The sequence below is a fragment of the Podarcis bocagei genome (genome assembly GCF_964188305.1).
Source record: "Podarcis bocagei genome assembly, chromosome: 9".
Taxonomy (NCBI): Eukaryota; Metazoa; Chordata; class Lepidosauria; order Squamata; family Lacertidae; genus Podarcis; species Podarcis bocagei.
In genome coordinates, this window is record NC_138134.1 from 24,586,416 (window position 1) to 24,611,564 (window position 25,149).

The 25,149-nt window shown below is 38.1% G+C and overlaps 1 protein-coding gene across 6 annotated transcripts in view; it reads left to right on the forward strand.

Annotated features, from left to right (window-relative positions):
* CLOCK (clock circadian regulator) overlaps positions 1-25,149 on the forward strand; it is a 40,832-nt gene that overhangs the window by 7,627 nt on the left and 8,056 nt on the right. For 3 of the 6 annotated variants that reach the window (XM_081208793.1, XM_081208794.1, XM_081208791.1), the window contains exons 2-20: positions 3,320-3,465; positions 7,727-7,848; positions 8,206-8,297; positions 9,194-9,253; positions 10,935-11,083; positions 11,719-11,810; positions 12,722-12,811; positions 14,465-14,585; positions 15,399-15,512; positions 16,750-16,868; positions 17,671-17,753; positions 17,965-18,071; positions 18,906-19,053; positions 19,309-19,384; positions 19,840-19,981; positions 20,290-20,390; positions 21,477-21,566; positions 22,337-22,495; positions 23,369-23,575. In XM_081208793.1, the coding sequence (XP_081064919.1) occupies positions 8,251-8,297; positions 9,194-9,253; positions 10,935-11,083; positions 11,719-11,810; positions 12,722-12,811; positions 14,465-14,585; positions 15,399-15,512; positions 16,750-16,868; positions 17,671-17,753; positions 17,965-18,071; positions 18,906-19,053; positions 19,309-19,384; positions 19,840-19,981; positions 20,290-20,390; positions 21,477-21,566; positions 22,337-22,495; positions 23,369-23,575 (1,905 nt within the window). In that variant the 5' untranslated portion in view covers positions 3,320-3,465; positions 7,727-7,848; positions 8,206-8,250. The remainder of the gene's footprint in view (positions 1-3,319; positions 3,466-7,726; positions 7,849-8,205; positions 8,298-9,193; positions 9,254-10,934; positions 11,084-11,718; positions 11,811-12,721; positions 12,812-14,464; positions 14,586-15,398; positions 15,513-16,749; positions 16,869-17,670; positions 17,754-17,964; positions 18,072-18,905; positions 19,054-19,308; positions 19,385-19,839; positions 19,982-20,289; positions 20,391-21,476; positions 21,567-22,336; positions 22,496-23,368; positions 23,576-25,149) is intronic. The other 3 variants (XM_081208795.1, XM_081208796.1, XM_081208792.1) reach the window with 1 other exon arrangement.

Consider the following 25,149-nt stretch of genomic DNA (forward strand, 5'->3'; position numbering starts at 1 on the left):
AGATATCAACAATTTCATTTCATGATGATTAAGCCAGTATTGCAATATGAGGAGCTCTAATGATTTCTAACTTTGATGATCAAGAACCATTGTTTATTTTCAGTCTAGTTCAGTTAATAATACCACTAGGTTTTGCGTTTCTCACCTTAGAGGGCTAGCTTCTGAATATATTTGCTGTTTCATTAGCAACTATATAGAAATAAAGTTTAGCTCCTGCAGGACTGTAGCACTTGGAAAAGCTGTAAATTCTTCATCCGTAAGCCGTTAAAGCTGTGGAAGTTGAGAGTATATCCCACTGAAGTGTCATAAGTTTGAGTAGATTGTATCCAACCAAGTCCTATTCAGAGTAGACCTATAAAAATTACTGGGGCTATGTTAGTCATGTTCATTCATTTCTGTGGACGTATTCTGAGTAGGGCTAACACTAGATATAACCCTATGTAAAGGAGCTGTAGTGCAAAGCACATGCAAAAGACTCCAGTCAAATAACTGGCAATCTTTAGCACTGCATATTCAGACCTGCATCATGCTCTGTAGAATTGTGGGAATGAAGTTTTGATACCAGTTATTTCGGTATATTTGATACCAGTTATTTCAGTATATTTGATACCAGGGATGCGGGTGGCGCTGTGGGTTAAACCACAGAGCCTAGGACTTGCTGATCAGAAGGTTGGCGGTTTAAATCCCCGCGATGGGATGAGCTCCCATTGCTCGGTCCCTGCTCCTGCCAACTTAGCAGTTCGAAAGCGCGTCAAAGTGCAAGTAGATAAATAGGTACTGCTTCGGTGGGAAGGTAAACGGTGTTTCCATGTGCTGCTCTGGTTCGCCAGAAGTGGCCTAGTCATGCTAGCTACATGACCCGGAAGCTGTACGGTGGCTCCCTTGGCCAATAAAGCGAGATGAGCGCCGCAACCCCAGAGTCGGTCGCGACTGGACCTGATGGTCAGGGGTCCCTTTACCTTTACCTATTGCTGGTGCAAATAAGCCTTTTCAGGGACTGTTTGAAACAAGAGGGAGGGGGGGGGGACCTGGTTTTTCCACTAACTTTGTTGCTGTTGTCAAATATAGTTAAAGTAATCTTTCAGGTTACCATAGTTCATTAATTTATAATTAGTTTTATCGTCTGCATTTTCTCCAAGGAGCATGAAATTTTTAAGTTTGTCACATTGCTTATTTGTTAGTATTCAAATGTTTAATAAATGCTATCTTTAAAAATTAACTACTAGTAAGTAGTAAGAAAAAATTAACAAGATGCAAACATTCATTAAAGAGCATTTGAATCTTAGGGCAACAAAATAAGATATTTTTAAACATGAATGTGGTGTATTACATGCCAGTCCCACTAATGCTGTTATTTTGCTTACTTTAGAATGGCGGGTAGTGGGAACATGTAGAAGATCATTGTAGCATTCCTGTAGCATTCTGCCTACCAGCTTGTCCCATTCTACATTTTTCTGTAGCGGGTTGTTGAATAATATAATAAATCTAAAGTGCTCACAAAACAGGTTACAAATTCAATTTGAAATTAAAGTAAAAGTTTTTAAACATTGCTAGTTTTGAAGAACTGGAGTACTACTTTATTCATATTCTTGGCAAGGTATCACATTATAAGGATATTTGTTATATTATGTTATAGAAAATAATTTTGTTGTAGATTTTAATAAATATATATTTAGTTTAAAAAGTTATACATTGTTTCATTACATTTCCAATAATTCTGTAGATCAGACATTGGCCTGGTTCACATGGGTGGCATGGCAGCTGGTGCCCCCTGGTTCACATCTAGCTTTCTCAGCAACCAGAGGATAATGAAGCAACCTTCTGTATTGTGTTGTTATGATAGGTCTGGTGCAAGGCAAGGCATAAACTGTGCTATAGAGCAGAGCTGTATTGCTTCAGCAAATGTCAATCTGAAATTTGACCCTATGTAGAAATAGCAGCTGCATCCCTGTTGCTAGTCCCACCCTCACTTTTCATGTTAAAGACTCTAGCCTGCTCCATCAGTAAGCAGTAAGCCCACAACTTATGTAGGGGTTATGTTCTGGGGATTGCACCTAAATCCAAAATCATGTACAATCAAAACACATTGGGTTTAGTGGTGGATGGGATTCCCAAAGTCATTTCCTCTGAAACTTCACCCTCTGTTAATTTTTTGCTGTGCATGTAAAGCTGAATGCACACAAGTTGAATGCATGTATGTTCAGCTCACTGCAGTACATCTTCCAGCTGGAATGACCCTGATACTGCATGCTTATCTGATGGAAGTGCTTTCTGGGGCTGCTCTTGTGTGCCCTCCCTCTTCGGCTTCAGAGTGTTCAGTCTCAAACAAGTAGGGGAATCCAACTGACGTCTTGTGCCTCTAAAAATGGACCTGTGTTGAGAGCATAGTTGTAAGGCTTTCAGGATTTCCACATCTGGGGAAGCATTTTATTAACAATCTGTTTTATGGTTGCGTAGGATATCCTGTTTAATTTGGCTTTCATTTAGCATGAGGCTCAGAGCCAAAGAACTTCACAACATTTTTGTGCAGTTTGGGACACTGTGGCCTGGTATATGTGTTATGCAGAAGTTCCCCAAGCTGCATGGCAAATAGAGTTTTGACACTGAGGAATACTTTTCAAAAATAATTCATAACATGGCATAAGGGTTTGCAGTTCAAAACAAAATAAAAAATCAGAATCCCACTGAGCCCAAAGGAGCTCTTTGTAATCTGGCCATTGTTTGTTATTAACTCAGAGACTGGCAACACAGTACATTCACTTAGAAGTTCAGTAAGGGTTATTCCCAGCTGAGGGTGCATAGGAGTTCCACTATATGAAAGACAGTTTTTAACTCAATTTTGTATGTGTGTGTGTGTTGCTGTTTTAAAAAAATGAGTATGCTTCTTAATAAAGATCTGTTTTGCAATTTGCAAAATCTAGAGTGTCTTCGCTAGAAGTCTTACTATAAAGGAAACCCCAAGAGAGGATACTATTCGAAAATGTTAGAGGGGGAATTTGACTACAAAGAAAGAATAGTTGTATATTTCAGTCTGTTTGAACTTCTTTGTACTTCTTGAACTTGAGAGACACATTGTGCGCTTTATGGATTCCACATAAATGTAACAGAATTTTATGTTCTTGTTAGAGGTGTTGATGCTAGATGCCAACTTTGTTCATAGGGGTCAGGAATGTCACCTTGGAAGAAAGCATGGTTTGTTTCATTATTAGGTTATTAGGCATAAACGGAAACGTAATCCATATATGATATTACTATGATATTTAAAGTAGTACATCCTGGCAAAACTCAAGGTGCTACCTGAAAAATCTGTTATTTGCAGCAAAAGTTATCACCATATACTGAAAAATCTCAGGGGTCTTTCTTGGTATCAGAATGGATGAAGACGCTGAGGGTAGCTGTTATAACCAAGCTGACTGGTCTAATACATAGGCAAGAAGGAATAACAACTTGGTGCTTTATGATTATGTAAGTTGTCATCTGGTATTTACAATGAACTATATTTGAGTATTTTATATTTTTACATTTAAAAAATACTAAGTTCTCTTCAGTGGGTATCTTTGAATGGTCGCTGTTCTTCTTATGTCAGCTTTTATTAGAGCCATTCAGCTTGGCTAAATCAACTTTGTCAGGTCTATTAGAATGCTATTCAGTTGCTCATTTTATGTAGACTATCAGACTGAAATTATTGGCTACTATTGTTTGTTTTGTTTAGTCATTCTAGCTTAAGTTGTCAGTGTATTCATAAGCATCAAAAAATATTCTAATGACTCCTTGTATTTTATTTCTATGACTTAAAAATAGTTTTAAAAATAAATATCTAAACTGTTTAATGTGTGACCTCAATACAAGCTATGCGAACAAACCAGATTTGCAAACAAGTGCTCTAAAGTTACCAGCACTCACAAACAAAAATACTGGTTTTACTCCCTATGCATTCTTGTATCAGTTTTTGACGTCAACAGAAAAAAATAAGTCAATGGTTGTAAAACTCCCCCTTTTGGTTGTCTAGAAGTGGTTCTTATGTGTCACAGGTGACTATAAGCATAGTATAAATGCATAAAGTAAAAGTATTGGGCAAAATTTAACATTAGATGAGTAGGGATGGATGGAACAGTCATAATCCAGTTCATGTCCCTTGAACACGAGTAGTCTAGTAAGTCTGTTCCTTTGAATGGCCATGCAGATTTATTTGGCTCTTTTTTTTCTTTAAAAAAAACAGTTACAGCTGTTTAGACAGCTAGAAAGTGTGGTGCTTGCTACACTCATTGATAAGATATGAGTAAAAAGCTCCTGGAAGAGGCAGCACATTATGATGTGCCACCATTTCCTGGGTGATTCTACAGCACAAAGATGGTTACCTGCCTTGCAGTAATGAGTGCATAAAACATAATTTATTTCTGAAGACTCAAGCACCAAAAAAACCATGTTCTGAAACCCACAAGTATAAAGAGGTAAACTGTATAATACATGATGGCCAACCAAATTATGGTTTTTACTCTTATCATTTGCTTGATAACTAAAGCTTGCTCTAATTTTTTGTGTCTTGCCTGGTGTTATGTAGTGGCCATATCTCCTTAAAAGTATTACCCTACCCACATGGCGTTTACAGGTGCACATGTACCTGCAGAGAATTTCCCTGGCACGCACAGGCCCCCTCCCCAGGATATATGCCATCCTTTAAAGTTCCCTCATTATTAAAATTTGGTTGCACTAGAGATCATTTCATTTCATTCTTTATTTCATCTATTATACTGAGAAATGGAAAGAAGCATCTATATTATATGTGTACCTGTTCAAGGAGGGGGTGTTGGGGGGAAGTTTGATATGAATTTGTGAAAAAGTGTGGAGAAACAGGTTTGCAATGGAATCCCAGAAGGTTAGTGAAACATTTTAGTATCATTATATCTTTATTACCTGAATATCACCAAGCAATGAGCTATGTTATAAGTTTCACATAAGAGGCGAGGGAGGGAAGAAGAGAGAAAGCTATTCCTAATAAGAAACATGGCATAAGCCTCTTCTGTATTGTATGTATCTGTAATATGACTTTCTTAAGAAAACTCAGGAAGCTGCTCGTAGACGGTTAGTTTGTGCAGTGAAGAATATCTGACTTACATATCTGTATTTTGTCCTATACCAGCAGCATAATTTTCCTCTGCTCTGCATAAGTCATATGCTGTCTTTTCTTTAACATCATCTAGTCTATTCATGTTTGCTTTTAATTTCAGAAGTCTTTCTAAGCGGTTTTTAAAGGTTCTCTCCCCCCCCCTGTCCCTGGTTATAAGCATAGGTCGGGATTCAAAGAACTGTGAAAATAGCTTCATGTGCCCGGAATGGTTTTGGATTTGTTTCCCAAACAGCAGCCATGTCTCCCCCTTAAAGCCTAATGGTAAACCACATTTGAAACTGGGGAGAATTAAAAGGGAGCTTTCTGCTCAAAATGGGGAGGGAAACTTAAAATTCCCACTAGGTTAGCACAACCCCTAGAATCGCTGTTTGGGTGTCTGGCATAATAATAAAAAGTCTAGGCATTGTAAATGAGAGTGAAACACAGTTTTAAAGACTACCAGTACTGGATGCAATACTTGCGTCATTTATTATCCCCCACCCCGGACTTGTGTAATGTTTGGCAGAATATTCGTATTCTCAAAAGTTTAAAAACACAAGCTTCATGTTACAACGTCCACAGTCTAGATTTCAAAAGACATCTTTGCACATTTTAGTGGATACTCTGCCCAAAAGGAGGGGGGGGAACTATTCAAATGGGAGATAAGGGTTTAACCACCTTAACAGGAAAAGTAGGTCAATAGGACACTAGGCTATTAGGCCAGAAAGACACAAGCAGGTTCTCTGAGTCATGCTTCACTTTGCTTTTCCTCCCCACTCCTTCTTCTGTCAGATTGCTTTTCTTTGTATTGAGTTCTTGCTCTTTTTAGTTACTTTTAAAAACAAGTAATCATTATTGTTTGTGTAGTTCTACTGGCAAGAGGATATATTAATCTTCTAAAAGAAAGCTCCATGTTCTCTCAGTATGATTTGCTTCTTGGAAATCTAAAAATACCAGTTAGTAGGGAGGGAGTTCTACAACTGAAGAAGCTTTTCCAGAACTCCTTGGAGCTGATAGGGGAAGAGAATGGAATGGCCAGAACAAGGGCAGTATTTCCTGCTTGGAAATTGACAGTGAGTGGGATAGAGGAGAATTGAATGTAGAGATATTTTCCCCAGTTCCCAAGATCTTGTACTGTTTTGCATTTTGAGAGCAGCAAAATGTTGAAACCTCTGGAGTAATGTATTAGTCTGTATGTCTGAGGGATTTTCTTTTGCATCCTGCCCATTCTGGAGAACCAATGTGTTAATGTAATGTTGGAGTTTAGAAGAGAAGATTCATATGGCATGTCTACATTCTTTCGGGCAACAGGAACAAAATAAGCCTGTGCTAGCTGGCCTGTGCTGTGCAGATACCAATATTGCGGTTGTGGTCACTGACAGTGTGAAGTTAACAAATATTGGTTAAGCACTGTACCGATTGCATGAGTACAGCAGGCACCCAATAGTTTATTTCTTTATTTAAATATTTATAAACTGCAATTTCATAGATAATATAAAGCAGCATACAAAATAAAGACAATGCTACAGTAAGAACAGTTAAATCATGGATAGCATATCAGCAAGAACTGACTGGTAAAGAAAATCACATTGCAATTACTTATTTGAACACACTTTTTGAAATTTATTTATTTAAATATTATTAAGCTGCACTTTCATAGAAAGTATAACATATATAATATTAATGATGCATTACAGTATTAAGCTGCATGCTGAATTTGTGCTACTGCAGGCATAGTCTAACACAGGCTTCCTCAAACTCGGCCCTCCTGATGTTTTGAGACTACAGTTCCCATCATCCCTGACCACTGGTCCTGCTAGCTAGGGATCATGGGAGTTGTAGGCCAAAAACATCTGGAGGGCCGAGTTTGAGGAAGCCTAACATGTGCAAATGTTCCAGCACTGGTTGATCATTTTTGTAGGGAAAATCTTGGCAGAGATCTGTGCTTTGTAAATAGATGTAGCAATATAAAACTATCCAGCAGTTGGAAGCAGTTTTGGTATGAAGAAACAAAGAAACAGATTTGGGAACATTGGTGGAATAAAGAAGTAAGAATTCAGATATAAGTAAAATAATAGTAACAATTATGATACAACACCTCCAGAGCTATGGGTGGAATCCAAAGATTGTAAGATTGGACAATGTTCTTGCACAACCAATCATTAGATTTACAGTACATTGTCCCTGCTGTGTCTCTGAATAGCTTCTCTGGGCGGGGAGGGGAAATTGCCCAAAACTTGCTCAGCATATTTGAAATTAAGGAAGCAATACTTTACATGGTTGTCTGGGAGTAAATCCCTTTGAATTTAAATGGGTTTGCTTCAGAATAAACATACAGAATTACTTTGTAACTCACATAGAATCATAGAACTGTATATGGCTAGTAATGGAATTCATGTAGTTGACAGCTCTGGTCAGAGAAGATTAAAGTGTAGCTGCTCAATGACTTTTCTTATATCACAGATGAATGTCTGTTTTCTTACATCAAGCTATTACAGTGTACATATATATATATATTTCTGTTCCTGTACTTAAAATAAAAAGTGGCTACTTATTACATGAAAAAAATAATTAGGTCCACAATCCTAATACTGTTATCTTTCTTTTTCTCTTTAACAGTACTGAATTACGATATTAATGATCTTCTGCGGAGAATACATTTTGAAGGCTCTTCCCAAGTTGCTCCTTCTGGAACCTGTCATTTAGAACATTGCCATTTATCATCCAGAAAAGTATAAACGGTAAAAACCCACTGGATTATATTCAGATAATTAGGGCACAGAACCAAAAAGCACAGGCATATATATTGGTAGCAATCCAAAGAACTACGCTCGTCATTTTAAGGGCTTTGACATTGCCAGACAACATGACAATTTGCTTTTGACAGTGCTCTCAGTTTCAAATACGGTTTGCCATGTGGAGTTGGGGCAGGGAGCTGATGTTCAAGAGACACAATCCCAAAGCTTTTTGGGCACATGGAACTAGTTGCATGGTTCTTTGGATTCTGCCTATTGTTCCTTTTGGTGGCAGTAGGGAATTTTATTCAGGAAAAGTAAGAGAGTGACGTTACATTTCTTTCTTTATCTATTCTCCTACAGTGCAGACGTACAAATGTCTACCACAAGACTAAAGTGTGATATGTTATGTTCTTTACCATAAGCACCCATAAAATGAGCTCCATTGCAGACAGGTATGCTATATTTGAGTTTTGTAAATTATTTTTTATTTGTGCATTATTAATGGTTGCACATGGTTTAAAAGAGAATTTTAAAGAAGGCCGTTGAAGTTACAGTATCTCTTTATAACAGGAGAGGTGAACCTGCAGCTGTCAAGCTGCTTTAGGTGGACTGCCAATCGCCAGGTGTCTCCTCTCCCTCTTGTGCAACCCCATTGCTAGCAAGTCATTGCATGAAAATGCTCAGCAAGCAGGAAGGAGCACTAAGACCTCCTAGCAATGTCACTGCACCAGAGGATAAACAGGTGCCTTTGAAAAGTAAGGAGATGAGGCAGTGAGGCTTTCCTTTCCTCCTCGCAAAGCACCACCACAGTAGAGAGGAGTTACATCTCTACTGGTTGTTGAAAAAGTGTGTGGGGGGGGGGAGAGAGAGAGAGATTGAGAGCACCTATCTGTATGTGCCTGACTGTGTGGCTGCCTGCATGTCTGGATGTATGCAGTATGTGTGTGCATGCATGTAAATGTACATTGATCTCAGCCTCTCTTGGCATGCAGCCCTTGGAGCAGCGGTTATCAGTATAATCCTTAGACCAAAAAGGTTATCTACCCCTCCTTTAGAACATAACAGACTTCATTAGCTGTTTGTTATGAATGACTTGATTTAATGGTAATGCGGAATTGCAAAGATCCAATTAGGGCGTTTCAATATTTCTTCCTAAATTGTATCTGTGGGTACAGTAGAAAAGGTAATGTTCACAAAATTTATTTTACTTCACATCGAAACCAATCTTATAAATACCCATTTTTAAAAGATCGATATAATTAGTAATGTTGCAGACTGAAAATACTTATCAATATAAGGCTGTTCTTAACATTGTGGCTGCCCCCTGAGACTTGTTTTTTTCTTGTAGAGATGATGGTAGCATTTTTGATGGTCTCGTGGAAGAAGATGACAAGGATAAAGCGAAGAGGTATGTTTTTTGAGGTAGCTAGCACCAACCATTTTTCCTCTGGTTAGGATGTATATAAACTGTGCATTGAAATGGGACTTTACGTATAGGGCCGTTTGCACACAATGCTAAACCATGGTTCAGTGTTATAAAGATGAGCCTCAGCAAGCCTAGGTAAAGCCAACTTCAAACCATGGAGTTTCCCCTCCCTGATTTGCATAGAATGCAAAGGTTCTTTGAAACTGAATGTAAAATTCTCCTGGCTGCACAGGAGAGAGTATTGGGGAGTGAATAGGAGAGCATGTGAGACTAATGCTTTGTTTGGACTTGCTGAGGCTTGACTAAGTAAATAGTTTAGAACAGGGAAAGAGAACCTGTGACCTTCCAGCTGTTATTGAACTTAATCTCTCATCAGCCTCAGCCAGCATTGCTCGTGATGATTGGTGATGAGAACTGTAGTTCAATGACATCTGGAGGGCCACTTCTGGTTTCGTATTACATCTGGACCAGCGCATAGATTGCACAGATTATATCAGGAAGCCTGGGAAAAGCCCTATATCCAGTGGTCTAAAGTATGCACAATGCCCTTAGTCCTTGCATACATTGCCTGGCATGTGGTCAGCTGTCTTATCTGACAATGCTGATAGCATGCTTGGGGAAGGGGGAAGAGAAGGGAGGACGGATTCAAAGCATCTCTTTTCTCCCCACCCACCCTCTTAACAAGTGACCAAGTGGATTAATTAAAGTTTGTTCAAGGGAAGACACCAACACATAGTAGTGTTCCCTTGCTGAGTGCAAGGATCACTGCATGGGGATCTTGGTTTTTTTTGGCTTAGAGACAGTATTAAAATATTGCAATAAAATATTAACATATTTATGTACTGCAAAGATATAAGACTCTTCAATTTTGATTTTTTAGTTTTTCTTTTAATTTTATCAGGCACCCAAATATGTCCAAGTGTCTTGACTGGCAATTGACCTCTTGAAAAGCTACTGTAATATGCTTAAGACAAAAGCTTAGATTCAAACAACAGTAAAACTTGTTCCACAGGCTAAGGACTTGGGGCTCCCCCCCCCCCGCCTTTTCTTTTAGCAGTAGCCTATCAAGGCTGCATAACTATTGAAAGTGGAGGAAGAGTGGTGGAGTTTAAAAAAAATTCCACTGGGCATGCTCACTTGTTTTTGCCAAAAGTAGTTATTTGGATTCCACCCAAAAGATGTTTAAAGATATTTAAACACAACGCTAATGTTTCCATGTATAGGGCTCCAAAATGGAATACTAATGTTGCAGTCCTACCCTTGCTTACTTGGGAGTAAGTTCCACTGAATTTAATAGAACGTCTGAGTTGGCATGATTAGAATTGTGCTGAAAGTATTTCTATGGCTAGTTTTGCCAAATGTTTCCTCCTCCTTACATTTGAAATGAGCATATTTTATTGACCATTGTAACTTACAGTACATTCTGTTGTATCCACTGCTTCCAGGGCTTCCATTCCCTCTTCTCCCCTTGCCTGCCCCCAACCTTCCAGGTATTCAGGAGCTGGAGGGGATGGGAGAGGAAAGGGAAATTCTGTTATGCAGATGGAAGCCCCTTGTGCTGACAGAACTGTAGCATTGGACACAGCCTCCTAACCCCTAAGAAATTGCATAAAACTTTCCCCCTGGAATTTTCATAATTGTGTGTGTCTGCTTTTTTTTTAAGGGTGTCAAGAAACAAGTCTGAAAAGAAACGCAGAGATCAGTTTAATGTACTCATCAAAGAACTGGGATCCATGCTTCCGGGCAATGCTCGGAAGATGGACAAATCTACTGTACTGCAGAAGAGCATTGATTTCTTACAGAAGCACAAAGGTAATTTGGGAATGTCACAAGAAATTTGTGAAACAAATTTTGTTGAATTCTTGATACTTAAGTATATATGAGTATATATGAGTTGGAATGGTCCATAAATCATAGGTAGTTTTAGTCTGTCTACCTGGTGGTGTTGGTGCTATATTTGCTGGGACAGGGTGGTGGCAGGGTTGAAGGGAGCCCTGGATTGGTGGTGCCAGCAACCTGGTAAGGGTGTGTGTGCACATGTGAGCCACTGCCAACCCAGAACTCTCCTAGCTTTCCCCTGACCTATCTCTGTCCTGTTGAATGCAGCACTATGACTAGTAGTGTGCTGCTGTCTGCTCTCCCCATCATGCAGTTCTGGTGATAAGTAAATGCTTCTTTTCTCAACCTTTTTACCTACCTATCTGCATCTTGGTACATTAAGGTACAATGTTGCAATGAATACAGTTCTCTCACTTGCTCTCTATCTTTTTTGCTTTTGTAATAGGCATGTTTAATGACTGGGCTGGTGCGGTTAATGAATGATAGTTTCCAATGGGATGGGGAAAATAACCTGTGGCGCTATTCCCCTCCCCCTTTTGTTCAAGTTGGCATCCAAAGTTGGGTGTGTGCATTACAAGTGTGCGCATAATTTTCCTTTCCTTTTGCAGAGATCACTGCCCAATCAGATGCCAGTGAAATCCGACAGGACTGGAAACCCACATTCCTTAGTAATGAAGAATTCACTCAGTTAATGTTAGAGGTAACTTAATTATTTTCATTGTAAAATGTGTGCGTATTCTGTCATTGTAAGTATTGCTTTGTGATGTTGATCGGTATATTTTCAGCTTTGTATTGTAATTAAAATGCACTTTCCCCAATATTCAGTTAAAATATGTGCAAAACAGATTCAAAAGATGCATGTGGAGAATGCTGCTGCCAGGGGGTTATTAGGGGACCAGTTACTTAACATATTCTGTACCTTTGAAACTTAATTTACCCTCTGTTTTGAAACCCAGTTTGATGATGCCTTTGACCTTTAATTCCTTAATGGTTTGGGTCCAAAGTAAATTGAGCACTACCTACCTCCATGTAATACTGCATGTCTGTTTAGAAACTTAGAAGGCTCTTTGCTCTCCATCCCACCATTATCTGTAGCTTTAGTCATGTTGGGTGGTATGTGGAGCCAGGCCTTCTCTATAGTGGCACTTAAACTTTGACACCACACTGGGAGACATGCTTAGCCTGTTCTCTTCCCACCTTCTGAAAGACGGTGAAGACCATTGTTGTCCATTGGGCATTTTATAGCAATGAGTTTAGTGCCTTGGTTTTGTGCTCCTGCTGTTTTGTGTTGAATTGATTTGAAACAATTTGTATCAAATTTGCAATTGGTATTTTAATGTTTTCTTATGTATTTTAAGTTTTGTGAGCCTTTTGGCTGAGGAGCAACATAACAGTGCACTTAGCATAATGTGCATTTCCCCAGGTTTGAGAGCGCAACCCATGAATTGATTGTCAGATAGTGTTCAGTTCCACTGTTCAGGGTGCTGGTGCAGGGAGGTTTAAGATTTTGAGATCAATTAAGAAGTTAGTCCTGGCTCTTTTTTGTATGTTAATCAAATTGTACAGTGCCCTGTTTGTCTCCTTTTAACTGTCTCTTCTGTTTAATTTCAGGCTCTTGATGGTTTTTTCTTAGCAATCATGACAGATGGAAGTATAATATATGTATCAGAAAGTGTAACCCCCTTACTTGAACACTTACCAGTAAGTACGAGCTGCTTACAGGAAGATATCAGATTTATTTGGTCACTGGATGGACACTTTACCATTTGCCATTCTAGATTCTAGAGCTCAAATAGTATAATATCTTTTTAAAGACTTCATCTTTTCTTCCATTAAAGCAGCCTTAGTCCTGTTTCATGTATAAGGCACTTCAGTGGGTGAATCAGGAGCATCAGACATTTTTCTCTGCCCATATACACACAGCCATCACAGTGTACCACAGTGTGCACATTCATTGACCCCTGATGTAAGTGGTATATGAAAATAACACACATATGCCTGTGCACGATCTTCCTTCTGTATAGCCTATTTCTCGCTTATCAAAGGGCATAAGCATTTTGTTTTTATCTTGCCCTAAAAAAATTTTTTTTATTCTTGCACTAAGAAATGGAGACAGTTACAGTTGAGTCTACCGTTGTGTAGATTTGGTTTATAACAGTTGCAGACTTCATTTCCTCTAAGGAGGAAAGGGATTTGAACAATCCTGCACATTGAGGTTTTCACCCACAATTGCTGTGGATATGGTAAAACTTTTCCTTTTGTCCAAACTGTTGGAATGCAACAGATAATTTTGCTGATTTTACTATTGCTGGTTTTCTGCTTGAATTTGATGAGAGGTTTGTATATATATTGTAAAAGCATTCATTTAAAGTGGGATCCATAACTGATCTCTGCTCATGTCTTGTGCAAACAGACAGAAGTGCTTTTCTGCCCACACAAGACATTTCTGGATTGCACACAAAACTGAGTAGGATCAGCACCAGAATATCCTCACTTTCTAACAGGATTGCTTCTCTTCAGGGTTTCTGCCAGCTAATTACACCCCTTTCCCAGATACTGTAAGTTGTTTAACAACAACAACAACAAGACTTTATTTGCGTAGCCGACAGGCCATAGCATCAAAGGACAAACACCGACAAAAATACATTACAAATATAATTATCATAAAATCTTATGACCTATTAAAACCCTAGGTAGAAGCTGGATTATCATTCATCAATGACCCTCTGTCCCATGGGCGGCGGCCTTTTCTCTGGTAGATTGTTCCAGGTCGGTTAAGTAAATAGACCAGCCAAATTGAAAGATTATAAATATAAATATAACCTCAGAGGGATGGTCATGACAGGGAGAAAGATAATAATAACCAGATGCAGATAAATTAATAATCCCGGTACTTAAAACTTGGCAGAGGTAATAAAATGATAATAATAAAACACAATAATACTGCAAGTTGTAGTAAGCTTAAGTAGGATATTCCCCCCCCCCCAAGTTTTCCACCTTTTGCAATCAATTCTCAGTATCCCGTGGCTGCTTAGAATGCTCAGTCCTCATTCAAAGGTTGCTTCCTTAGGTTAAAACATATACTTCATTACTGCAATGTACCTCGAGTCTCAAAGGACAGGGGAGTGTCTTTTATACTTTGGATAGGATTATAGCAACGTTTGTTCACTGTATCTGAAATTAGGGCAATCCAGCTTTTTATTGTAAAAATATTTGGAAATGATGTACTTAATCAGGATTATGTGTTACAAGCAGCATAATATTTTTCTCCCTGACAGCTGTGTTAGTTACTTTGTATTCAAAAGTGACATTTCACAAGATTACATTTTTATTTCATTTCTCTCTCTCTTTTAGTCTGACCTTGTGGATCAGAGTATATTTAATTTTGTCCCGGAGGGGGAGCATTCAGAGGTTTATAAAATACTGTCTACTCATCTGTTGGAAAGTGATTCTTTGACCCCAGAATATTTAAAATGTAAGTTGCACTGTTGAATTATCTCTCGGAAGAAACTCCTGAACACTTCAACATGTTAAAATACAGTGAAAATATAATCACTGATTTATTCTGTTAAACTAAGAGTTTCCTGAAATCTTTTTCACATACCAGGAATATGAAAAGGCTAACAGTATTATTATATTTATATTTATATTTATATTTATATTTATATTTATATTTATATTTATATTTATATTTGCAGGAGGTAAGGAACCAAGAATTGTTTCAACTGTGGCCAACAACTGCTGCATGTTAGCAGTATTATTATTATAATTATTTATTGAATTTATGTACCGCCCTATACTCAGAGGTCTCAGGGCGGTTCACCGAATAAAATAAAAATATAAAACTACAAAATACATAATCAAAATAAAAACAACAACCCAATAACCTCCCCCCCCCCAAAAAAGCCACATTTTAAAAGGGCATAGGATCCTGACAACATTTAAAGTGAGACAATTAACAAACCTGGACAAGAACCACTTGCTGGAAAACCATGGTCACAGAAATGTCTGCAGAAATTTCTGTCAATATATAAAATGTAAAAGATTATATTCTAAATGTGTAGGATCTTAGATTCAAACCTAGTTGAAAACTATTGTGGTAGCAGGGCAAGAAAAGACTGGATGCACTGAAGAACTACTCCCATGTAAGGAATGTAAGATGGCACATTGTTAAGGCTATGTTTAAGGTAGCTTCTTCCATTGCTTTGCACATTTTACTCAAGAATATCAGCTTGCAATGTTTTGATGTTCATTTTGATATTCCATTATGTGTGTTTTGTTCTTCTAGCAAAAAACCAACTAGAGTTCTGTTGCCATATGCTCCGAGGGACAATAGACCCCAAAGAGCCACCTACATATGAATATGTAAAATTTATAGGAAACTTCAAGTCTTTGAGTAACAGTAAGTATTTTTTAAAAGTGTTTTAGATTACAACTAACTTGTGAAACGTTACAAGAAATAGGAAAAATAATGCACCTCTTTTTTTAAGGAAACAGGCGCTGGATTACATTTAAATGAGGATAGTGTAAATTTACAGCATGTCTATTGACAGAAACTAGGGAAGTGTAGCAACTTGTAGTGCAGGCACCCCCAAACTCGGCCCAGCTGTTTTGGGACTACATTTCCCATCATCCCTGACCACTGGTCCCGTTAGCTAGGGATGATGGGAATTGTAGTCCCAAAATAGCTGGAGGACCGAGTTTGGGGATGCCTGTTCTAGTGAGTCTTGAATCCCAAGCCTTGGAGAGATTCTTGGCTGCTTTGGGCAAAGTGTGATCTGCATGTGACACCCAAGTCAAAGCAGAATTCCCCAAATGCCTAATGGCACCTCAGTGATTCAGATGCTTTTAAAAGCTGCAAACAAGTGTCTGCAGAAAGTGAAACTATTGTCTCTAAGCTCGCCATATAAGGAAGACAGCAGGGGGGAGGAGAGGGGCTAATTGATGCCTGTATTTTAAGGAAGATTCTCGGACCAGGATGGAGGGAAAGCTTGTTCAGAACTGTCAGTTTTTAATCAGAGGAATTATTTTGTTAGCACTGTTCAATCCCAGTGTTTGAGGGAAGGGATGTTGCTGAATAATATAATATACACTTTCTCTGTGCGTTCTGTTAGAGTTCGGAGGTGTCCTTCCTTTTCCTGCTTTTTTCCTATTGTCCAACTTACATCTTTAGCGCTTTCATTCTCTTTGATTACTCGTGCTTTTCAATTTATTTCCAGTTATTGTTAGTAGTCCCTCATTCTGTTTTGATTTTATTTGCTGCTATTTCAAGGGTTTTTGTTCTGTTTAGCAGAGTGCAGTGTTATGCCCCTTCCCCTTATAGTTCAGGGTCTGAGGACTTTGCTTCTGTGTGACTGTATGTAGTTTTTTTTAAAAAAACCACTTTGATCTGAAGGAAGGGCAGGATATAAAAACTCTGAGATAACTGAAACAGGTTGAATGATTTTTACTTTCTTTTTACATCAGCTTAGGCAATATTTATGTTATTAAATGAAATATTTTAAGAATGTAGTTTTAATTTTTTTCTCCCAGGTGATTTTTTTAAACACTTTGTTTCATAGGATCATTAATTATATGTTTGATTTTATAAGTCATTCTTAGAAATAGTAGTAATTTCCTTCTCTTCCTCCTGTCCTTAGTGTCTAACTCTGCACATAATGGTTATGAAGGAACCATTCAGCGATCACATAGGCCTTCCTATGAAGACAGAGTTTGTTTTGTAGCTACAGTCAGGTTAGCTACACCTCAGTTTATCAAGGTACGTTTAGATTGTCATCTCCTCAAAATCTATGATATTTGCTTTTCCTTTGTATTTTTCTTAATCAAAACATTTATTATTTAATGAACAATAATTTAAGCAACCATACTCCAATCTAGGTAGGGTAATATTCTCCAGCATGCAGGTGTTCTTGTACGAATTGCCTCCTAGATTGGGTCCTGCGCTGTTAAAAAAAGGTCTATAGCCAGCTTCTGTAACTGTACTGCATGTATGTTGGATCAGGCTCAAGCATGCATTCGCAGAGGATGATTTGGGCTGTTAGTTAGCAACCTGTCTGCAGTACTAGGAAGACTCAGTCAAGTTCTCCTCATTGCCGTAGCTGACGTTCAGTGCCTTTCCTACAGGAATTTTGAAACATGTCCTTCTGTGGTGCAAATTTAGATTTGCTGAAGGCTTAGTTGTAAAGAACTTCCTCTTTTAGGAATGCTATATACCATGTGAATTGCTAGTAAAAGAAAATAGCACAACTGCCGTATCAATTCCCAGGTGTCAAAAAGAAGTAGGGGAGTTCTGAGGATGATGGTTCCTCTGGTGGTTCCTTGCACAGAATGCTGAACTTGCCATACTCACACTGGTAAAATAAGCATAGTACGGGTTGGTCTGTAGTGGCAAGTTGCTTGAATTACTCCTCTTCCAAGCAGCAGTGAAACAGCAAAATAAGAAATATTTTGCATGTTACATTCACGTCGAATTATATGTATGTTTGGAAGTCTGGATTTCATGAGAGTTTTTACATTAGAGTAGAGCAGTTCTGAGAGACTTACGTTTTTTTATTTTTTAGGAAATGAGCACTGTTGAAGAACCCAATGAAGAGTTCACCTCTAGACATAGCTTAGAATGGAAGTTCCTTTTCTTGGATCACAGGTGCCATTTCTTACAATGTAGTACTAAGCGGTAGCACTCTGTTACCGTTAGTGGTCACTAATCCTCATTGGCTGTTTATAGCAAGAAATGAATTTTACTTTTTACTGAATACGTTTTTATGTAATTATAAGCACAATTTTCTGTTTAAAAACTGTGACTGATTTTTTTCTATTCTGAGAAATAAAATAACGACTCTTATGTCATTATCCAGGGCACCACCAATAATAGGTTATTTACCATTTGAAGTGTTGGGGACATCAGGCTATGATTATTATCATGTTGATGACCTAGAAAACCTGGCAAAATGTCATGAACACTGTAAGTAAATGTCAAAATTTTATGTAAAGCATACTAATATAGAATTGGTAACTTTTGGTGATGTATACAAACTAGTTACAGTGGTACCTCTGTTCCCGAATATCTCCATTGACGAACGTTTCAGAACCCAAACGCCGAAAACCCGGAAGTAAATGCTTCTGTTTTTGAACGTGCCTCAGAAGTTGAACAGCTTCCGCTGCATGTTTTTCCATTTTCTTAGTGCAATTTACAGACTGCACTTTGCACCTTGGTTTTCGAACATTTCGAAAATCGAACGGTCTTCTGGAATGGATTACGTTCAAGAACCGAAGTACCACTGTATCTATATTTGAAAATCTTTTAACTAGCGCTAAAATACTTGTAAATTTATGTTCTAAAAAAGTTTTTAATCACAAAATAGTGCTTAAACAAAAATAGCACTTAAGCACAATTTAAATAATTGCTTAATAATAATAATAAATTGCACACTCAGAATTATAGCTTCCCTGTTTACTAGGCTAGGTTTTGCCCACTAGTGTGGCAGGAACATTGCGCTATCTGAAGTGCGGAAAATCAATTTCAGTTGTGCATGTAACTAATAGATAAGAATAATTATTGGTGACATCTGGAGCTACCATTCTGGAAGCATTCATAGTAGTTCTCGGGTTTCTTTCCATTCTCTCCTTCTATAATATGTTCCACAGCTTTTAAAAATAATTTATTTTTGTATTTGGGCTATTAGAATCAAATGAAGAAAGTTTTGTGTTGGTTTAAAGAAATGATGCAAACTGTTTAAATGCACATTCTGGAAGTGGCATTTTCTGAAGCAGAACCTTATTTTTACATTGTTTTTAGTAATGCAATATGGAAAAGGGAAATCCTGCTATTACAGATTCCTCACAAAGGGTCAACAGTGGATTTGGTTGCAGACTCATTACTATATCACTTACCATCAGTGGAATTCTAGGCCAGAGTTCATCGTATGTACACACACGGTAGTAAGGTAATAGAATTCTGCATAATTTTTATTACAGTTTTTTGCAACCGATTTTTCAGCTATATTTTAGTACTTCTCCCAGCTGACTAAGAAGTCATTAGAGTCTTCTGAGTTAGTCACACGTAAAAGCATATTAATGCATTAATGCATCCATGGTATTTTTCAAATGCATTTAAATAATGTATATAAAATGTTTGCTACCATTCTGTTAAGATGAACCGACATGCTAATCGCCTGAAATGTTGGGTTATTTATCGGTAGTTATGCAGAGGTTCGAGCAGAAAGGCGGCGCGAACTTGGTATTGAAGAGTCTCTACCAGAAATAGCAGCAGATAAAGTAAGTTTTCCACCATCATCTTATATTGGTTCTGTTCATTGCTATAGCTTTTAAAAATTGGTTGTAGGGTTTGCAGTGCCTGCACTTCAGCAGGTGTTAATAATCCACCCACCCAGAGTTATTCATTCTTTCATGTAAATTACCTAGTGATAAGGTGTTCAAAACTGCTCTTGCAAAGTTTGGTTTGGATTTTTTGTTTTGCTTTTGGGTTGTCAGGGTGGTGAAAGAGAAGCAAACACTGATCATAGGGAGAAGTAAGATGGAAAGACAGACTGTTAAGATATCAAACAGAGCAGGGATAAGTTAAGGGAAGGTGAAGCACATGTATAAGAAATTTGCTTTCATTGTGAAAGCCCCATGTTTGAATATTTGGTAAGATACAGTTAGTTTCTGCTAATTATATTGCTAATTATTTTGTGTGTGATGAACCAGCCAAAACATTTTTATTGTTTTAGAGTCAAGACTCTGGTTCTGAGAATCATATAAGCACAGAAAGCCTCAAAGAAGCTTTGGAGAGATTTGATCACAGCCCTACACCTTCTTCTGCCTCCAGGAGTTCAAGGAAATCTTCTCACACTGCAGTTTCAGACCCTTCTTGTGAGTGCACAAAATCAAAACTATAGAAGGTTATTGACTTTGGGGCCTTGTGACTTTAAAATGAATGCTATTCATGATAATTGTAGCCTGATGATATTATCAGTTCTACAGAGAAAGTTGTTAATCTGGTGTGGAATATAAATCTCAATTTTTACCTAACCAATTGGAATAAAGGCTGTTTTGAATATGCAGTGCTGTCATTTTATTGTGATGAACTATTCACTTGCCTAAGTATATCTGGGCAAACTCAGAATGCTGATGATGAATAAAAGTATCCCTCTTCAATTTTATATTTGCCGGGACATCAGCAACGCCAACGAAGATGACAATGGATACTAGCACTCCTCCAAGGCAAAATTTATCCACTCTTGAAAAGTCTGCACAAAGGAGAGCATCGCTTGGTAATCAGGTAATTCTTCAGAAAATAGCAACTCATATTTATCTGTTAAGGCTTGTGAACATTAGATTTTTTTTCCGCTTAAAATACAAACAATACAATAAATAAATGCTTTCAGTTAGTCACCTAGTTTGGAAACATCCTTTTTAAAGCTTTGAGTTGACTGCTTGAGAATGTCACTATCCTGAATGTGTCCACCATGTGCGCAGTTCTACGCTCAAGCAGTCAACTGAGAGCTTTTCATTAAGTGTCATCTGGCTTTTTGAAAATAATGGAGAGTTTTGCTATGAATCTGAGTAGAAGTCAGCTTTCAGATAGTATGGGATCCAGTAATGCTCCTGCATGAGCAGAAGAGTCTTCCCCTTCATCTCCAGTTTACCCCCAAAATCTGCTCCAGAGGTTAGGTATTATGGATTGTATTCAGTAATGCACCAGTGTCATTCCACTGTATCAACAGAACACCCATTTCCTCTCATTCTTGTGTGCCCCACAAATATGCTTCAGAAGGTCCTCCATCCCTCTGGAACTGATTTTAAGGGTACAAGAGGGTTCTAAAGGGGAAGAGTAAACTCTGTTGCATACACAGAACTCTCTTGTGTCATCAGAGCTGCAGCTTTGGATACGTCCTCTATGTGTTTGTAAAATTTGTGTCCTTTTAAAGTACTGCTGTGTTTCATGCCTTTTGTATAAAAACGTAAGCATTAGCTCAGTGGATGCTTTTGGAAATACTTATGAAGGCTACTTGTTCCACAAAAACAGAAGAGGAAGGTACACTGGAACAGAGAATAACTCTCTGAGGCTTCTGCTGTAGATTGTTAATCTTTGTCTACCTATTTGGGGTGTATAACACTTGCATTTGGCTTTTTATATGTGTGCATGTTCATGTGGGCAAATCAAAGTTTAAAAATGGAAATCAGCAAGTGATGTAAGGTGGTCCAAACTCTTTCTAGCTACCCCGTTTCTTCTCAGGAAGTTAGGGAAGAAAGGAAGATTACATTTGGGCTTGTCATTTTAAAACCTCCTCCACCATTCTATCTGCCTCCAAAATACATATTTGATTTGATAATTATGGTATGTATATTTCTTTTTAAATCCTAGTCTTTAAATTCACAATCTATTGGACAACCTTTAGCGCAGCCAATGATGTCCCAGCCTGCATCTTTACAGATTCAGCAAGGCATGTCTCAGGTACTAATTAAATCTGAATGTGTATTACAGCAAGTACAGTGGTGCCCCGCAAGACGAATGCCTCGCAAGATGGAAAACCCGCTAGACGAAAGGGTTTTCCGTTTTTGAGCTGCTTCACAAGACTATTTTCCCTATGGGCTTGCTTTGCAAGACGAAAACGTCTTTCGAGTGTTCCGGGTTTTTTTTTGCTCCCCCCCTTTTTCTAAGCCGCTAATAGCCTTTTAGCCGCTAATCCGCTAAGCCTTTAATAGCCGCTAAGCCTTTAATAGCCGCTAAACCGCTAATAGCGCTAATCCGCTAAGCCGCTAATAGGGTTGCTTTGCAAGACGAAAAAACCGCTAGACGAAGAGACTCGCGGAACGGATTAATTTCGTCTTGCGAGGCACCACTGTAATTTGTATTAAAGCAAGTAATTACATTTTGATCCTTTAATCGGTCGTTGTTTGATCTAGAATTCAGTTCTTGAATTTGGGTGTGTTGGAAGTAATGTCCCCTGCTATTAACAGGTCCCATTGCCTGACTTTTGGTTCAGCAGGTCCTGTTTTCTCTTTGTCTAAGATTTCTCTAAATTGGTCAGCATCCTCAGTACTTTTTTTAAAAAAGTCTTCTTTGTCAGAAATGTCAATTTATGACTTTAAGCTAAATACAGATAATTACTTCCATACTCACAGGGTTGATAGAATTTTTTGTAGTGGTTAATTACTTTTCCTATGGTATGTTTGCTACTGATTCAAATCTTTCTTGTGTTTTTCTTCAATGTTGCTTTGTAGCCTATGCTTCAGTTTTCTGCTCAGTTAGGAGCTATGCAGCACTTAAAGGACCAATTGGAGCAAAGAACACGAATGATAGAAGCAAACATTCATCGGCAACAAGAAGAACTGCGTAAGATTCAGGAACAACTCCAAATGGTCCATGGGCAAGGACTTCAGGTTGGTTAAAGCTGATCAGATACTGACATAGCTAGTGATTCTACACTTAAAATCTCAATCTCTCTCTCTCTCTCTCTCTCTCTCTCTCTCTCTCTCTCTCTCTCTGTGTGTGTGTGTGTGTATTTGTATGTGTGATGTACAGATTAAAACTGATGTTTTGCATGCTGGAATAAAAAATTATTGATAAAAGACTCCTTCATTATAATAAAAAGTTGTCTAGTAGCACCTTGTAGACCAACTAAGTTTGTTCTGGTATAAGCTTTCGTGTGTGTGCACTCTTCAGATACCATTATAACTTCATTATTAAGTTATTAATTCAGGAGATTTGTACTTTGCATTTCGACTGAAGTTCTTAACGGAGCTTACAACATTAAGAAAATACAATGAGTATATTTTGATTAGTTTGTTCTATAAATAAAATATTTCCTGAAAAAGCATATCTTTAATGTTATAAAACTTAATTTGATCAACCATTTCACTGGAATCCTAGATGTTCATATCAGTTACTAATAAGGGCCATGTGATATAACTGCAAGTTCTGTCACTAGTAAAATAAAATACAAATACAGGTTACAGTAGTTTAGTTGTAGGTAGGGTTTCCCCCTTTACCAGATTAACAGTATAATCTTATGCATGGTTACTCAGAAATAAGGCTTGCTGAATTCAATTTTATTACTCCCAGGTAAGTGAGTATAGAGTTCAGTCTAAGCCTCATATGACCATTAGAACACTATTATTAGACAAAATGATAGTGTATATAATTGTCACCTCTCAGATAGGGAATTCATTGACCTTTAAACAAACAATGATTTATGTGTTCTGATTGCTCACTAGTATTTTAAGCACTGGCATGTATTGTTTTTCTTCTGAAAGATGTTCTTGCAGCAGTCAACTCCTGGATTAAACTTTGGTTCTGTTCAGCTGACTCCTGGAAACCCATCAAATATTCAGCAGATTACACCAATAAATATGCAAGGTCAAGTTGTTCAAACTAATCAAATCCAAGGTGGCATGAACACTGGGCATATTGGTGCTCAACACATGATACAGCAACAGCCTTTGCAAAGTACTACCCAACAGGTAATGCCACACTCGAAGATAATATTTAGTTATGTGCCATTGTTTCTTAAATGCAGCCTTTTGTCTTTATGTTGCCATGAGAGAGTGCTCCTTTAGTAGATGTTATTTATTCTTCAAGCACTCACTTCTACTAGCCTAGCCTTTGAGGGTAGGGAAGGGCTTAGAGTCAGGAAAGTGTGACTCATATGTCAAAGCCAACTTTAGGAAGTATATTGGCGGATTGAGTGGGTTGTTGCAAAAAAAACAAAACCCTGTCCCACACTTTGTTTAATATAGGAAAGAAGCAAGACGTGACTGGGGTAGGAAGCTAGACCGTGACAATCCAGGAAGCTAGAGAGTTCAGATTATTGGTGGATCAATTTTTTGGCCATTCAGAAGTGAACAATTTGTCATTGCACAAAGGAAGATAGGAAGGAAATGAATGTTCAAGGGCAAACAGAATTTGCGGAGCTGTTGCCATGGTGCAAGGATTAATAGACAAGTCAACATTTCCTTTTGTTGCGCATAGTGCCATCTAGTGGGTGTAAAAATAAGTTGCATCAGGAGGAAGAAATGTCTCTCCCTAGCCCCTATTTTTTCTCTTTTTGGGAAGCTGTTTCTGCCTCTATAGACAGCAATTCAGGAAGATATTTCAGCTGTGACAACCAAAATATCAGTAGACCTGATTTTTCAGAAATGGCTGAAGCATTAATTACTTAACTGGAAAACAAACCCATCTACTCTATTAATCATGGCCTTTAAACAAATTCTAATTGGAACTGTTCCTTGTCTAAAGTGTGTTCAGTTGTAAATTCCAATCAACTTTTTCAATGGTAAGCTTCCCTAGCATAATAATTAGGCCGAAACAAAGTGAACCACGAAACTGACAGCTCGCACCCTGATTTTGATAATTGTGGGCTATCTTTTTCACTTCAAACCATGCATTTAAGATTCCTTTGTCTTGTCTGTGCATGCACATCTGTGTATGCCTACCCATTTGACTTCCTGATTGGCTGCCTGCCTGTGTTTAAGAGACAGCGGGCGTTGGGTGGCACGGGCACACACTTCGACCACACCCACCACTGGCATCTACTGGCACAACCAGTGCCGCCCTTGGGCTGAAAAGGGTTTGGCATGCCTGCTTTAAAAAGAAGACAAATGGGATGATTTCAAAATACCCCATGCATTGCAATTACTACATTGAAAGGAAGGCCATTCAGTCATTACATACTGTAAGATGTATCTTTTGTGAAATTTCAAACTACCTAGAATATCATTAAATTATTTTTAAAAACATATTCTCCATTTTAAAAAAGGAAAACGTCTTCTACTTTAACATTGGTACCTTTAGTTTCCAGTCAGGATGGTGAATCATTACAGCCTGAGGGGAGAGAGTGGATGATTTCTAGTTCTCTCGTTGCATCCTTTGAACAAACTCAAACCCTCTTTCCCAGAAAGAATTCCTTATGGTGACCCCTTACTCCTTAATAAAAACTTCTTTTGGTTGTCTCAATTGAAGGTAAGGAGATATCTGAGCAGGGTGTGATTTCACCTTTTTCTGACCCCTGCACCTTCACAGGCCACAGCTCATTTAT